This window comes from Onthophagus taurus, unplaced genomic scaffold (assembly GCF_036711975.1).
Source record: "Onthophagus taurus isolate NC unplaced genomic scaffold, IU_Otau_3.0 ScKx7SY_15, whole genome shotgun sequence".
Classification (NCBI taxonomy): domain Eukaryota; kingdom Metazoa; phylum Arthropoda; class Insecta; order Coleoptera; family Scarabaeidae; genus Onthophagus; species Onthophagus taurus.
Window position 1 is genome coordinate 5,596,861 of NW_027248940.1, and position 17,187 is coordinate 5,614,047.

Sequence of the window (17,187 nt, forward strand, 5' to 3'; positions counted from 1 at the left end):
ACCCGAACAAAAATATTTTAACGCAGTTTGGGTTGAGATAATTTTTTGAAACTTGGTATGTGGCTATAGGACTATATGCTAAAGACTTTGTGAACTTTTGGATCAAATATGTCAACCGGAAGTACTAATTCACTTGAGGCCACAGTCTATTTTTTTCATATAATTTAGGTCCTTAGAATTGGATAAATACAAAATTTTATACAACGCTATTAAATCGGGAAGGATAGCTAAATACAAAATTGTTTAAACTAAATTGGTTATATAGTTTACTTCGATGTAAGGGCGATGACAGACACGGCGGTTTTCGCCGAATCGGCAGCCGAGTCGGCTGCCGCGACTATTTGGCACACATTACGGTTTTTACCAGTTGCAATATTCGCTCGGTTTTCTGTTAAGTATAACGGTTATTCAAAGATGGATGATTACAATGATTATTTAAATCATATTATTTATTTGTCAATGCTATATGTGCTTTGGAAACGAAAAAAGAAAAAAAATCGTAGAATGTGGGTGCATCCCATTGTAATGGAAAGAGAAAAGAAAGGTCAGTTTCAAACCTTATTTGCGGAACTAAAAAGTGACGAAGACAAATTTTTCAATTATTTGAGGATGTCAATGACTACTTTTGATGAATTATTAAATACTATAAAGGGAAATATTACTAAAACAAATACTCGTATGAGGTGTAGTATTCCTCCTGAAGAAAAGTTAGTCATTACTCTTAGGTAAGCAAGAAAAAAAATCATATTTACTCAAGCTTTTTATTCAAAAATATATTTATTATAATATTAACAACCTAGTATGGGAATGAGTCTTCTTCAGTACTAAAAGTTGATGTATAGGAACTTGCTGGAGATGGCGATGGAACTGGAACTTGAGGTTGTTGTTTTGTTGATGGTGTTGTTGCATATTGCTAAATTGACTTTGCGTGAAACTGGGTATTGTTTGTAATTGATTTTGACGTGAATGACCGTATGTTTCGTACTTGGACATGACTTGCAATAATTCTATTCTGCAAAGTGTATTTAGGTGTCTTGGTAACGCTGAAAGACTTGGTTGCAAAGACAGGACGAAATGCCGGTTGTCGTCATTATCATCTGGAGGTGTAGATTTTGCTTCCATCATTTTTTTCTGAACAGTTTCCAACGAATTTATTAATTTGTCCTCAAAAGGATACAGTCTTTTCTTCCCAAGTCTCTTCCATTCTGTCCAGGTTCTTGTTCAGATATTATTGGTTCGGTATTTGAAATTTGTTCTAAAGAATTTATGGTTTGTTTTGGTGTCAAAATATCTTTTAAAAATTGTAAATGCTTTGTATACACATACGGAGCTTTTGTTCTTGCTCCATCCCCAGACTTTCCTTTCCTTTCTTGCAATTCCCTCGCAAATCTATCTCTAATGTTCTTCCATTTCTTTCGTATCAACTCACCTAAAATAAACAAAATGAATATCGACAGAAAGTTACGGTCGTCACTATATTATACAACGAAAAGATCTTCATAACAGTGAGGGAAAATTTGAACAGTTTCATTTTTATGGTTCGTAGCTTTCGAAATAGGGTATCTCTAAAGAAGAAATAAATTACTGGAATCATAAAAAAGAAACTTTTTTAATTTTTCTTACATGATCACTCTTCTAAAAAAATTTTCTCATGGAATATTGCATTTACAATAATATCTTTTTAGATATCTAGCAACTGGGTGCTCCCTAACCGATCTTCATTATACTTTCCGAGTGGGAAGATCTACTGCTAGTTCTATTGTTAAAGAAGTATGCGAGGCAATTTGGTTTTGTTTAGTTGAAAGTACCATACCAAAACTATGTACAAAAAAGTGGTTAGAGATAGCAGCAGGATTTGAAAAAAACGCAAGTTTCTAAACTGCATTGGAGCCATAGATGGCAAACACATTAGAACTAAGCAACCGCCCAACAGTGGCTCTATGTACTATAACTACAAAAATTATTTTTCGACTGTATTGTTTGGAATGTGCGATGCCAACTTTTGTTTTACCTATATAGAAGTCGGATCTTACGGAAAATCTAGTGATGCTGGAATATTCAAGAATTCTGCACTTTTTCGTAAATTAACTGAAGGTTCCTTAAGCGTGCCTCCACCACGATCTTTCCCCAATTCAAATGAACCGTATCCCTATGTAATAATAGGCGATGAAGCATTTCCTCTAGCAGAAAATCTACTTACACCATATGGAGGCAAACATCTTACAGATGCTAAGAAAATATTTAATTACAAACTATCCAGAGCCAGAAGATATATCGAATGTACATGTGGAATTTTGGCTAACAAATGGAGGATATTTCATCGATCACTAGATGTCGACATAGATTTAATTGAAATTATTATTAGAGCCACTTGTGTTCTACATAACTTTGTTAGAAGAAGAGATGGATTGCGAGAAAACCTATTTATTGAAGAGAACATGAATGAAATTGAATCCAATATGCAGAGTTTACCACCAGATTCATATCATAGAGGAAATTCTAGAGCCACTGCTGTTAGAGATCGATATTGTCAATATTTATCAAAATAAACTCAATACTTATAATTATATTAACTTACTTGTAATTATAAATAAATATTTGAACTTACCTAATTGTTTTTTTGCATCTATTGTCATGTTTTGGTCGGCAAAAACATTCACAAGTTCTTCCCAGCACTCATTCCTCTTTACTCTATCGCTGTACTCTTTCGTTTTCATGTCCCATAATGCAGGACGGTTTTGAATTTCCACAATGAGTTTTTCTATATCAATTATTTCGTCCATTTTCATGAAATTAAAATCGGAAAACCGAACGAAAGACAGCTCTGTGTGTCCGGGTAGATATAAACACGTGGAATAACAAGCCGCTTTCTGTTCGGGAAGCAGCCGCTGCAGAACGAGTCAACGACGTGTCGAGTCGGCCACAGAGCCGAGAGGCAGTGGGCAACGCTGTGTGTGCCTTAACTAATATGAAACATTAGAAGTATACGCCGAGACGGTGGTTGAGTCGGCAGCCGATTCGACGAAAACCGCCGTGTCTGTCATCGCCCTAAGGTTTCTATAAATAAATCTTTAACTACAGAGTGTCTCACATATCTGGTTCGTTAGAACTTTTTCAGGTTCCACTATTCGTACAATTTTGAAATTTTGCCGGCATGGGTTGTTCATTCGGAACTTTCAATCTAAAATATTTTCAAGATGGCTGCCTCTTCCGGTCTACGGAAGTAGACCATAACTTCGTTATTTTAAATGGAATGCTATAGTTTTTATTACACCATTTGATTGTACGTAAAAAATAGGTCAACTTTGATAAAAGTTATTGGTACCTAGCGTTTTTTGTTTTCGAGTTATTTTGGTTCTAAACTTTTTTTGGTAAATTTCACCATGCTCTTTAAAACCCCATATCTCAGCCAACATTCATTCAAAAAAGGTCTAAATTGGTACGATTATTCTTCAAGTGCTGTCAAGTAGATTGTCATTTGTTGTATCGGAGTATCTTATACAGGATGGTCAAAAATTGAATTATTGTTTCTCCATTTTCAATGGCGAGAAAGTAGAAAATTTTAAATGGAACGAACCATGCTTTTTTAGTCAATCAGAAATGGACTTTAATTCTCTATAAATTATCTACGTTGCTTAACAATATGTGTTTCTTCTTGTTCTGTTTCAGACCATTCTTCGTCATCTTCATCTTCGTTGCATCCTGCCTCATATAGCTCTTGTTCTTCGTCATATTCATCTTCTTTTTCGCCATCTTTTTCTTCTTCCTGGTCTTCTACATTGTCTATTATAAGTAATCTTTTAGTCTCGATACTCATCTTTTTATGTTTTCTAGAAATCTGCTGTTGAAAATTACTTATAAATGGATGTGAGCTGGGGGGGTGAAATGGGGCTGAGTAGCAGTCTTTTAAATAGATCTTCATTCGTATCCAATCTACTACATTTCCTTGTGTGGCTCTCTCTAAATTTTCGGATTTTTTTGTTATTAGCTTCTTGCGCTTCTTCCGACAACTCTCCAATAGGTAGTAGAGCTTCTTTAATTACTGCAGATCCATGTATCAAAATTTTATGAACGCTGGTTGGCATATGGTACCAACTATAAAATGGACGTACTTTTCGGCAGTTTTGAAACAATATTTATCAAATTCATTGTAATTAATATTGTACCCACTGTTTATTGCAGCCAAAACAACGCCAAATCGCTGTATTAGTTCCTCGTCAATTCCTTAAATGAAGTATAAAGTGATTAGTACATGCGCGCTTACTATAAAATTGTCATAACAGTAATCTCTGATGATAATTTATTAAAACTACGTATCAACTAGTCACCTTCCAAGTTCTAATTTCTAATCTATATGAAATGTGAAGCAGACACACAAAAAACCGAATGTATGCATGGAGAACAGACAAACCAAACTTAAAACCTTCTAGCTCTACCGTTCATCTGTGAAATTTTTGCTCTGCATAAATAACATTCCATTCCAGATGATTCCTTCAAATTCCCATCAAAGAATTACAGACCTACAACATGTATGAATAATTCAAATAAAGTTTTAAGAAAACGAAGACTTTATACCTTGCCATCCACCATCGTGAAATAAAGAGAAAAGTTAACACTTACACATTTTGAGGTATATGGCTGAAGGGAGCTTATTTGGTTTGAAATATATATTTTTCATCGGTTCTTATAAGAACGGCATTTTCATGCACCCATTGTAATCTAATCGGTCTACAAAACCGTATAGATTATGGTGTGGGGTTCTTCCACAATACAATATTGTTATCATTGTCTTCCAATTGTAATGGGACTAGGAAGACACAAATAGCGAATCATCTTTTCCCTCTGCATTTGTGATGAACTTTTGTTTATAAGTTGAATGACATCCGCTACCATCAAACCCCCACTTACAACGTAATATAGAATTTACATTTACATTTGTATAATTATCGAAACATTTAAAAAAAAATTTTTAAATATTATTTAATAAAACTGGTTCGAAGTGTTTCTGAAGAAGGTTGCAACATGGCATCCGAAACGTCAAACCTTTTCTTAAAAGACGCACGGCAAAACCCGAAAGTTTCTAGTGTTAGTTCTAGTTTTAGTTTTAATTTTAGTTCGTACTTACAAAAAAAGGAGATATTTCAAGTGTTCCAGTTTTTTGCCGCACTGTATCTAACAACCACTTCCGGTTGTTAGATATGCCTGAAACTTTAAGTCTGGTATTCTATTATTGTTATGCAAGTACAATAATACACCAAATATACGAGATTTATCTTTTAAGAAAAAGAATATAAGCATTTTATATGAAAACGGTCAAATAACACACTCAGTCACTGATCATCTTTGATCGTTAATATCTTGGAAAGGAGCAAGTTAAAGCAAGATGTGGTTATCATGTTATATAGAGCACATCTCAAAGAATAAGAATATTCTAGCGACAAAAGTTCTTCTTGCGTCTTCTGCGAGATATATATGTTAAAACATTTGGTTGTAACTTCAAGTAGGTGTTAATTAGCTTTAAAAGAAGTGCTTATTACGTATTTCTGCAAAAATATTTTAAAAATTAGAAAAGTGCCAAATGAAGACCTTTCTATACTGTTCAAGATAGCAACAACGCATTGTCTTGAAAAAGTGGAACACAATATATTTTCTTCATCTAAAGTTGTAGCATTTTATGATATTTAATACACAAGAATTGTAGTACTGTTTTATTGCGTACAGTTAGCACTAGAAAGTACATAAGACTTTATTCCTTTCACCTCTCAGTCTATTGGTACCTAAAGTACATATAACATGTAAAAAAAAACGAAAAAAAAAATTTCGAAAATTTGATTTTCGTTCACATTTTACCGCTTGTGGACCACTGTGAGACGCACGTACAAAATCCGCCGTTTTGCTTAGTGGCTGACGGATGTCCAAGGAAGTGGTTGACTTAGCGTTCGCAGTAGTGGCGTGCGCTAATGTGCTCAAAACCAAGAATAAAAAAAATAAAACTCGCCGCGTGTGGTGTAAAAATTGGCTTCTGCAACGGCAAAGATTTTCTCACATTAATCTATTGGCAGAATTGACAATAGAACCGGATGATTGGCGTAATTATCTTAGAATGGACGAAGATACTTATTCGCTACTGTTGAAGATGGTAACTCCATTGATACAACGTCAAAATACAATCATGAGACCGGCAATAAGTGTACACGAACGATTAACTGCAACCCTAAGATATTTAGCGACTGGACGAAACTACCAAGATTTGAAATTTACCACTGCAATATCTGCACAATCCTTATGTACAATAATTCCAGAAATATGTGAAGCTATATATGAAGTGCTGCATACAGAATACATGAAGGTAAGAAAAAGAAAAAGTTCTGCTTGGAATAATAGGTCATTTATTAGTTTTTCCGTATAAATCTTGGTCTCTGCTGACAATTTCCGAAGTTTCGCAGCAACATTTTTCCCTATAATCGAAAACTCGTCGTTGCCAGGATCATTCAATCTTGCACTAACAACATTCAAAATTTGATCAGCTTTGTCTACAAGTGAGGTAGAATTTCTTTTCTTAATCTCCTTTTGGCCGATGTATCATGCATTTATTGCTTTATTTGGTAGTACTGATAATGCTGATGAAGGTCGGGTGCTGTCACTAGTACTTGTAGATGGAGGTGAAAGCAAATCCACATCCAAATGACTTTCATCGTTTGTCTGTAACAACAAAATAATTTATAACCAACATGTATCATTTTCAGTTCCCTACAACAGAAGAGGAATGGACAACTATTGCTGAAGGCTTTGAGAAACTTTGGAATTTTCCTAATTGCTTGGGGGCGGTAGATGGTAAACACGTTCAAATAATACCGCCACCAGGTAGCGGAGCATATTATTATAATTACAAGGGCTACAACAGTTTAGTTCTTATGGCCATATGTAATGCAAATTACGAATTCATAATGTGCGATTTTGGTATCAATGGTCGAATATCCGATGGAGGAGTTATTGCACATACTAAGTTTTATAAGAAACTGAAAAACGGAACTTTGCATCTACCAGACTCAGTAAATCCACAGAACAGTCAAAGACAACTGCCATTCGTTTTCATTGGTGATGAAGCGTTTGCATTACGTTCTGATTTCCTAAAGCCCTATGGGCAGAAAGATCTTAATCATGACAAAAAAATTTTTAATTACCGATTGGCACGGGCACGAAGTAAAATTGAAAATACATTTGGCATATTAGCAGCACGATTTCAAATCTTTTACAGTCCTATCCGGTTACGCTTAGAATCAATAGACAAAGTGGTACTGGCTTGCTGTGTCCTTCATAATTTTTTAAAACGAAGCTGCCCTAACATATACACACCACCTGATTCTGATTTCGAAAAAGGAAGTTTGCAATCAGGTCTGAGAGCTAATCCAAGTCACCTTGCTCACCTGCAACTTTTGCAGTACTTAGATTTGACGATGATGTCGACAATTTTTCCGGTATGCCAGCCAACTAAAGAAGCTAAGCCGAAAAGCGATGTGAAACATCGTTTTCTCCAAGACCAATCGCCAGAAACAGTCAGTTCATTACCATCTCGTGAAGGCACAGAACTTGTTCAATCCATTCATACCGATTCCCAATAAACGCATTGCTAATACTATCCGTCTATTCAGTTCATGCGCATTTCTAACAAATGGACTGTTCGGAACACAACTAATATTGTCACACTTTTCACATGTAACATTTATTTTTAAGCCCAAGCCGCACATTGAAGTATGACTAAAAGTCACTCTAGAATGGCACTTATGGCATACTACAACGCTAGAGATAGCATTGAACACGGCAACAAAATTAACGAAGCAGTAACCAAATGATGGATGAACATTAAAATCACTTTCACGTGCACTCTTCAATTTTTTGGCAGACGTGCTTACCCCTGACGTTGACTTTCTCCGCTTCATAACGATTTTTCGGTCGATGTTTTCCTATACGTCTTCGATGAGAATGCCAGCTAGACTCTCTGGTACCTTTTTTTCCAGAATACACAACATTTGTATCACACATGGTTGAAATTTCGAGAAATATTCAGTTAGAAGAGAAATTTTTAACTGTATAGACAGCGTCGTTCACAACAAAAGATGCAGAAACAAATATTATTACTACGTCATGTATACAATTAAAGGCTGCTAAACTAGGCAACGCGAAGGCAATGTGAGGAGTCAGTGATTTGAAACTAGTTTCAAGTTTCAACCTGTCGAGCGTTCGCTGAGCGCACAACGGGCGCTTTATGGTGGTACAAAAATTTTTTCGGCCAAAAACGTTGGGGATATTATTTTTGACTAATAATGAAATTATATTGATGATACGTGTTGATCGGTTAATCTTGACCTTTCTGAAGTTTTGTTATTTTTCAGTATAGAAAATAGTTGCTCGCATAAATAAGTGCTTCCGAACATAGACAGTGTGGTATTTGTTGAATTAAAACTACAATTATACGTGATAACTTTATAACGTCTTTATTCACCAAGCTCAATCACGCGTCTCCTCACATATAACGGTCGTGTCCATGTGGTTGTCTATCCACATACTACATCCCGGTTGTCGAGATTAATACAAATACATTATCTTAACTACCTAAGTCATTAAATAATCATTAAACCTAATAGGAGTTTTAGTAATTCGTCTTGTTTTTATTTCATTACTCGTTTCATTTCTTACAATACGATTTTCGTTACTAATGTTGTTATCAACGGTTTTCGGTATATGAACAAACTTAGAATGTGAATGTGGAAGAGGCTGATCATCTTTATGCCAATACTTTTTTAAATACAGTTTATTTCTAATCAAACTTCTTCCATCTTCACTTACAATTTCGTAACTTCTTACACCTACTTTCCTTACTATTGCTGGTGCTAGTGCTGGTGTATATCCTGTCTTATTTATTGGTATGTTTCTGTATGCCAACAATGATAAATAAATATCCTCTTCACCTTCTTCAGATTTTTTTATCATTTTCTTTATAGTTTGAATTGTTCTCTCGGCTTGTCCATTGCATTGTTGATGATGTGGAGATGATAATCTTATTTGAAAATTCCAACTATTTGCAAAATGTTTATATTCTGTACTAGTAAATTGTTTGGCACTATCTGACACAACTATTTTAGGTATACCATGACGTGAAAAAACAGATTTCATTTTATTTATTATATTTCTGGCAGTAATATCCTTGTTTAAACTCATAACTTCAGGATACTTCGAGTAATAATCAACTATCAGTATGTAACTTTGTCCTTTCAACTCATAAATGTCAATACCAACCTTGTGCCATGGTTTATTATAGATTTCATGAGGAATCATTTTTTCACGTTCGTTTGAATTCCCATACTTACTACAAATTAAGCATCTATTTATTAAATTTTCAATTTGTTCATTTATTTTAGGCCAATAAACACAATTTTTTGCTTTTAATATACATTTAGTAATACCAAAGTGTCCTGTATGAATATCATCTAAAATTTTTGATCTCCATTTTGAAGGTATGATAATTCTTTGATTCATGTATACTAGATTATTTGATCCTAAGGTAATGTCAGATTTTAGTTTATAATATTGTTTAAGATTGCTTGGAATTTTATTTATTGAATTTGGCCAACCTTTTTTAATATAGTGTTTAATAATTTTTAATTCATCATCGTTATCAGTGTCTTCTACCAATTTTTGTAGTTTTGAATCGTCTATTTTAATTTTCTTTTCTATTGTACAAACATGAGCTTCTAAATCAAAATTTTCTTTATACGTTTCACTAAGATTTGCTCTTGACGTGTATCTCTATGACGTCTATGACGTGTTTCTAATAAAGGTACTAATGAGGAATTCAGTAGTCTTGAACGGCTCAGTAAAGAGTTTGAAATGTTCAAGTTGAACATTCAGGGCGCTATTTCTGATATAAAGCATGCAGTTATGAATATGGACGAACGTCTAGACAGTTTAGAACAATACTCCAGGCGCAATTGCCTTTTGTTCCATGGGATTGAAGAATTAGACGGAGAAAATGTTTCGGACGTCGTAACTCATTTTATTTGTAACACATTGAAAATTCCTAACTTTAACTTTGATATATCTATGGTGGATCGTGCTCACAGGCTTGGGACGAGGAGTAGGAGCATTATGGGTTCTTCTCAGCAAGGAAAAGCAAAAGCATCGCATAAACCTCGTACATTAATTGTAAAATTCGTGTCATACGCCACCAGGCAGCTGATATGGTTGAACAAGAAAAATCTTAAAGGTAGCAAATTTTTTGTAACTGAATCTCTCACCAGAAAACGTATGGAATTGTATCAATCTGCCATGGATGCTGTGGGTCCGAAAAATACATGGACTAGAGATGGAAAAATTTTTGTAGTCAATTCAAGAAATAAGGCCGTGGTTATTAAAGGAATTCTAGAACTAGAGGAACTAGCAGTTGACAAGGGGAGGCGACATTCTGGTGTCAAAACGCGTTCTCAGCAGCTCCAAAGGGAAGTTTCCTGCTTGACTAAATAATAGATAAAACAAATTAATAAAAATATTTCTTTTTTTTTTTTTCTTTTCTATAATTAAATAGGTCTTAATTTGGAAACAGTTGAGTCGTGGGTTTCGGGGGGGACCCGTCTCTCAAACTTATTATTTTGTTATTATTATTGTTGCTACTTTTTTATTATTGTTTTTACTCTTTTTACTTTAAAAGATGCATAAAGGGGAACCGGGATGGGCCCTTGTCGAGATACCCGATTCGATTGAAAGATTGTAAATGATTAAATTGTTTCTTTTTTTTTGTTGTTGCGGATTTGTGTTAGGATTGTAATCAAAAACTGATTTGTAATTAAGAGCATATTATCTCTCCTCTGCTTTTCTTTTCTCTTTTTTTTTTCTCTGTTTTTCTTAGTTTTTTTTCTCTTTTCTCTTCCTTTACTTGGGCGTGTTTTATTTTTATTTTTAAATTTGCCTACTGTATCTCAATATATAATTATGAAGATTGGTCATTTAAATGTGCGATCACTGCCTGCTCACTTTGCTGCTTTGAAGGATATCATAGTTAATGGTTCTTATGACATATTTGCCATCACTGAAACATGGATCTATTCTAATTCTAACCATTCACTCTTTTCTATAGATAACTACTGTCACAGTTTTGTGGGTCGAGAGGGACGAGCGGGCGGCGGTGTTGGTGTGTATGTAAGGGATACCTATAGTTATCAAATAATCTTTGACGAAATTCTTCCGTACGTTGAACAACTGTGGATAGAGGTGCGTTTTAAAAAACGATCGTTGACCCTTGGAGTTGTGTATAGACCTCAAGTAAGTATTTCAAATTTTTTAAGGAATTTTGAGGATTCGCTCTCTGTAATGCTGCCTCGCTCGGAGGAGTTAGTGTGTTTGGGTGACTTTAATATTGATGCTCATGACATATCCGGGGTGTACGGGTATAGTTATTTGCCTATTCTTGAAAATTTCAATCTCTGTCAGATTATTGATAATGCCACTCGTATTACTTCTACTTCAGCCACTGTAATTGATCATATTATAACTAATCAGGATGCAACTATCCAACAAAAGGGCGTTGTCCCGGTGCATAGCATAGCCGATCACTCTCTAATTTTTGTAACATTAAAATTATTTGACACTCCGAAGTCCCAACCTCGTCTCATAAGCTACAGGGACTTTAAACAATTTGATAAAAACAGTTTTAATCGTGATCTTGCGGAAATACCTTGGCAGGAAATCCTGTGTTATAATAATGTAAATGATAAAATGACCTTTTTTAATACAAATGTTCTTACGCTTTTCGACATACATGCTCCTATTAAGGTCTCCTTGATGAGAAAAAATTACCGTCCCTGGGTTACTGACAATGTGAAGCTGCTTATGACGCTTCGTGATAATGCGTTTGCTAAATTTAAAAAAACAAAAAGTCCTGTTGATTTTACTTCTTATAAAGAACTTCGGAACTTTACTAATTTATCTATTCGGAGGGAAAAAAAAGCGTATCTTGAGCATATGCTGAGCACTAGGGGATGTCGGGAACTTTGGACCGGTTTTAGGGCGATGGGCATTATTAATAGTAAACAGCGTTCTATTCCGGACTTTTTAGCGAGTGTTGATGCTATTAACGACTACTTCCAAACTTCTCAAATAGTTGCTACGGGTGATATGGACACTATTAATTATTATAACTTAAACATAGTACCTGGTGTTACTGAGAAGCTGACATTAACGCTTGCAACTAAAGAAGAGATTTATGACGTACTACTCAATCTCAAATCAAATGCTATTGGTACTGATGGTATTGGTATAAAGATGTTGTTGCTGTGTTGCCCGTTGATTTTGCCTTATATTTGTCATATAATTAACTATTGCATTCAGGGCTCTGTGTTTCCTGACTGTTGGAAAACTGCTCTAATTACGCCAATTCCAAAATCTAGCAATCCCAGCCAATTAAAAGATTTGAGACCGATTAGTATTTTGCCGGTTATATCTAAAATTCTGGAAAAAATTATTGCTGACAGGTTGCGAGAGCACTTAGATAAGTTCAATATTCTACCTATGCGGCAATCTGGCTTTCGTAAAGGATACAGCTGTACTGCTGCCCTATTGGATGTGACCGACGACATTGTTCGTGAGATTGACCAGAAAAATGTCACTATTTTAATTTTACTGGATTATTCAAAGGCTTTTGATACCGTTCATCATAAAACTCTTTTATCTATGCTTCATTACATTGGACTTTCTGATGATTCCATTTTGTTTTTCTGTAACTATTTAACTGGTCGTAAGCAAATGGTAGCTCTAAATGGCAACTTCTCTACTGAATGTGCTGTATCGTCTGGAGTTCCTCAGGGATCAGTTCTTGGTCCAATTCTCTATTTAATTTACACTTGCAATTTATATAATGTACTGAGAAGTTGTAAGGCTCACATGTATGCTGACGATACGCAACTTTACTATTCTTTTAACATCAATGACCTTGCTGATGCACAAAATTGTATAAATTCTGATTTAACAAGATTGGTTGAGGAATCTTCAAAACTTTGTCTTCAATTAAACCCGGATAAATCGTCGGTTATGGTCTTTGGGGGGCGGAGAGCCGTTGGAGAAGTCAAGGCATCTGTGGATCTAAAATTGAATGGCGTTAAGCTAAATATTACTGATGAGTCGCGAAACCTGGGAATCACTATTGATTCTACTCTTAGATTTCGTAAACATGTCGCTTCTCTTCTCCAGCGTGCTTATGCCACGTTGAAGCTACTATATGGCAATAGACAACTGCTTAATCAGCGTCTGAGAGCGCAGCTTTGTGATGCACTGGTGTTAAGCATTTTTAATTATGGGGATGTTCTATATGGCTCCTGTTTAGATGTTGCCGAGTCGTTGCGTGTTCAACGTGTGCAAAATGCATGCTTACGCTTTATATTTGGCATTCGAAAGCGAGAAAAAATATCCCATACCTTAAACTGGGTTGGGTGGTTAAATATGTCTCGGCGTCGTAAATTGCACTCTGCTTGTTTCTATCGAAGAATTATTTTCAACCAAAAGCCTCCCTACTTGTTAAATAAATTGAGATACCGCTCTGACGTGCATAACATCAACATCCGTCGTCGTTCTTCCTTGTCTATACCCCAACATAGATTGCAAATTTTTGAACGATGTTTTTCATATAGTATACCTAATTTGATCAATAGCATTCCGACTGATATTAACAATAAATCTAAGAGTAGTTTTAAATTTTTTTACAAAGCATATCTTCTTCGGCAGCAGGGTGATTTAAGATAAACAAGCTTTTGCTTGACGGGATATATATATAGTATGTATAAAACTATCCCTTCTTTCTTATCCTTTCTCTTCTATTTATCTTTCTTTTTCTTCTTTTTCTATTTCTTTTTCGGCTCTTTCCTTTATTCTTCTTTTACTTTTACTTCTTTCTTACCTTATTGTGTTACTGTATGATCGGATTCTGTTTATATATATTTTCTATATTGATCAAGGGACCGATGAAAAACAATAACACCTGAGTCCATCAGGTGCATTGACTCGGTTTCCTTTGGTAAACCGCTATTATTTATGATTTAGTACTTCATTTTTTTTTATATAGTATAATTCATTTTTTTTTTTTACTTTTTTTTACCTGATATTTTCTTTTGTAATTGTAAATTGTACTCTTTTTTTTTTTGGTTTCACCAATAAATATATTATTATTATTATTATTATTATCTGCAATAATTAAATCCTTTCCTGGTTTGTATATTAAATTTATGTTAAATTTCTGTAACTATAATAACATACGTTGTAATCTCGCAGGGCATGAATTTAAAGATCTTTTAAATATTGTTATTAGTGGTTTGTGATCCATTTCAACAGTAACAGCTTTTCCATATACATATTGATAAAATTTGTAAAATCCAAAACAAATTGCTAACATTTACTTCTCTATCTGTGCATAATTTTGTTGTACATCTGTCAAAGCTCTCGAAGCATATGCACATGGTCTATCATCTTGAAGTAAAACAGCACCTAACCCATGATTTGATGCATCTACAGATACCTTTATTTGTTTTTTATTGTCGTAATAATTTAATATTGGATTTTTTGTTACTGATTGTTTTAACTCATTAAACGCTTTGTCTTGTTCTGGTCCCCAGTTGAATATATATTCTTTTTTTATTAAATCTCTTAGTGGTTTTGTTTTCTTTGACAGATTTTCAATGAATTTGCCCACATATGTAATGAATCCTAAAAATCTTTGTACATCTTTTTTGCATTTTGGTTTAGGCATTTCAGAAATAGCATTACTTTTTTCATTGTCTATGCTAATACCCTCTTTTACAAACTTATACCCCAAATAAGTAACTTCGTCCAAAACCAAACTTACATTTTTTTAAATTGAATTTAACGTTTTTTTCTTTAGCTATTTGAAAAACTTTTTTCAAAATTTTATCATGTTCCACCTCTGTCTTTGCATGTATTAATATATCATCAATATATAGTTCTACTCCTGGAATTTGAAATATGTCTTTAAAGTATTCCTGAAAGACTTCACTGGCTGTTTTAATACCAAATGGCATTCTCAAAAACTTGAATCTTCCAAAAGGAGTTCCAAATGTGCACAAATTACTAGATTGTTCATCTAAACATATATTCCAAAAGCCACTTGTAGCATCTAAAATGCTGAATTTAGTTGAACCATTTAAATTATTACAAATTTTGTCTATATTGGGCAATTTGAATTTTCGGGATTTTATTACACGGTTTAAATCTCTTGGGTCTAAACATATTCTTAAGCTTCCATCAGCTTTACGAACTAATACATATGAATTTAACCATTCTGTGCTACCGTCTACTCTTTTAATTATTTGTGATTTTTCTAGATTATTTAAACATTTCTTAAATTGATCTTCTAACATAAACGGTACATTTCTAATGGGATTTATAGTAGGTTTTATAGTTTCGTCAATTTCTATAGTATATGGTTTTCCAATTTTACCTATTCCTTCAAAGATTTCTTTGTATTTTTCAATTAACATATCATAATTTGACATTTTAGAATTTTAATTTCTACTTTTATGCTGTTTAATTGTGTTTTTTCATGAAATTTTACAATACCTAATTTTAAGGTTGCATCTATGCCTAGAATACATTCTTGATTGTCGTTCTCGCTAACATAAAATTCTGCTTCATTCAAGATTTTACCCTTGAATTTAACTGTTATATAGCATTTACCCAGAGTATTTATTTTCTTTCCGGTATATGTTAATAGTGTATCATTTGTTTTTACAATATTATTTAAATTAAAGTTAATTATTTTTAGTTGACGTGACGTTAATACATTTGTATTGGCTCCAGTATCTATTTTGAATTTTATTAATTTATTATTTATGTTTAAATTAATCATGCAATTATTTATTTTCTTATCATTTTTATTAATTATACTATTGATTTGGAAATTATTTTCATTTTCACTATTATTTATTTCATATATTTGTCTTTTCTTTGATCTACATACGTTTGCGAAGTGATTTTTAATACCACAATGTTTACAATTTTTTCCAAATGCAGGACAATTATTTATTTTATGATTTTTACCACATTTGTTACAATTTTTTATGTACTTATCTGTTTTATTGTAGTTCCTTGGTCCTCCATATGAATTTAAATCTTCTTTCTTTCTTCGGTCTTGTTTATCTTTTTCATTTCTTTCTTGTTTTCTTACAGCATCAATCGTTGACCCTTCCATTGCCTCCGTTCGATGTTCTTGCATGTCCTTAAGTTGCTTCCTTGATGTTTCCGTTATTACACAACACTCGATGGCTTTTTCCAATGTTGGGTTATCCACTTGCAGTAATCTTTCTCTTATTGATTCATCATTGATTCCAATTATCAACATTGTTAATGTTAATTCCGCTGTCAGTTTATCAGATCCCAACTCACATTGTTGTCCTTGTCCTTTAATTTGTCTGATAAATTGTTCCATTGTTAAATTTCCTTGTCGAGCAGTGAAGAATTTATACCTCTCGTAGGTCACGTTCTTTTTTGGCACAAAATATTCCTCGAATTTATTTTTTAATATGTCGATTCTGTTCTCTTCCTCTGGTTTAAAAGTGAATGTATTGTATATTTTAATACAATCATCCCCCAACTGATGTAATAATTGAGCACATTGTACGTTTTCAGCTCTTTTATCTAGTTCTACAGCGGTTGAATAGATTTCAAACCTTTGCCGCCATAACCTCCAATTTTCACATGTATTGCCAGATAAATTCATTGTTTGGATGTTTTTCGCTTCCATTTTTGTAATTAATTGTAGTTCTTACTTTCTTTATTTAATTATGACTCTTCTTGACTGCGCCATGTGGTATTTGTTGAATTAAAACTACAATTATACGTGATAACTTTATAACGTCTTTATTCACCAAGCTCAATCACGCGTCTCCTCACATATAACGGTCGTGTCCATGTGGTTGTCTATCCACATACTACAGACAGTATACGCGTAACAAACGATATCATTTTAGGAAATCGATCTACAGATAAATATGTATAAAATTCTGGAATTCCAACTTCCACACATTACATGGGATATCAATTAATTCCATTTGTAAATTTTCATCAACAATTTCAATATCGATATATAAAGGTGAAGTAAAAATACGAAATTGTACTTCGTCACGGATTTTA

At 33.8% G+C, this 17,187-nt stretch overlaps 2 protein-coding genes across 2 annotated transcripts; one reads left to right on the forward strand and one right to left on the reverse strand.

The window, feature by feature from the left end:
* Nucleotides 1-375: 375 nt before the first annotated feature.
* On the reverse strand, nt 376-2,922 carry LOC139432330 (uncharacterized). Its single transcript, XM_071200810.1, has 2 exons — nt 2,579-2,922; nt 376-1,477 (listed from the first exon to the last, which is right to left on the reverse strand). Exons 1-2 carry the CDS (start codon nt 2,787-2,789, stop codon nt 1,155-1,157), a joined length of 534 nt encoding a protein of 177 aa, XP_071056911.1. The 5' UTR covers nt 2,790-2,922; the 3' UTR covers nt 376-1,154.
* A 3,809-nt stretch (nt 2,923-6,731) lies between these two features.
* On the forward strand, nt 6,732-7,622 carry LOC139432331 (uncharacterized). The gene has a single exon (XM_071200811.1). It carries the CDS (start codon nt 6,732-6,734, stop codon nt 7,620-7,622), a length of 891 nt encoding a protein of 296 aa, XP_071056912.1.
* Nucleotides 7,623-17,187: the final 9,565 nt, after the last annotated feature.

What these genes read in the sequence shown, in the direction of transcription:
- LOC139432330 (XM_071200810.1), bottom strand. Translation starts at nt 2,789, where the DNA reads ATGAAAATGGACGAAATAATTGATATAGAAAAACTCATTGTGGAAATT. An exon ending in ATATTTATTTATAATTACAA is followed by an intron (nt 1,478 to 2,578) that starts GTAAGTTAATAT and finishes TCGTTGTATAAT; the next exon opens with ATAGTGACGACCGTAACTTT.
- LOC139432331 (XM_071200811.1), top strand. Translation starts at nt 6,732, where the DNA reads ATGTATCATTTTCAGTTCCCTACAACAGAAGAGGAATGGACAACTATT.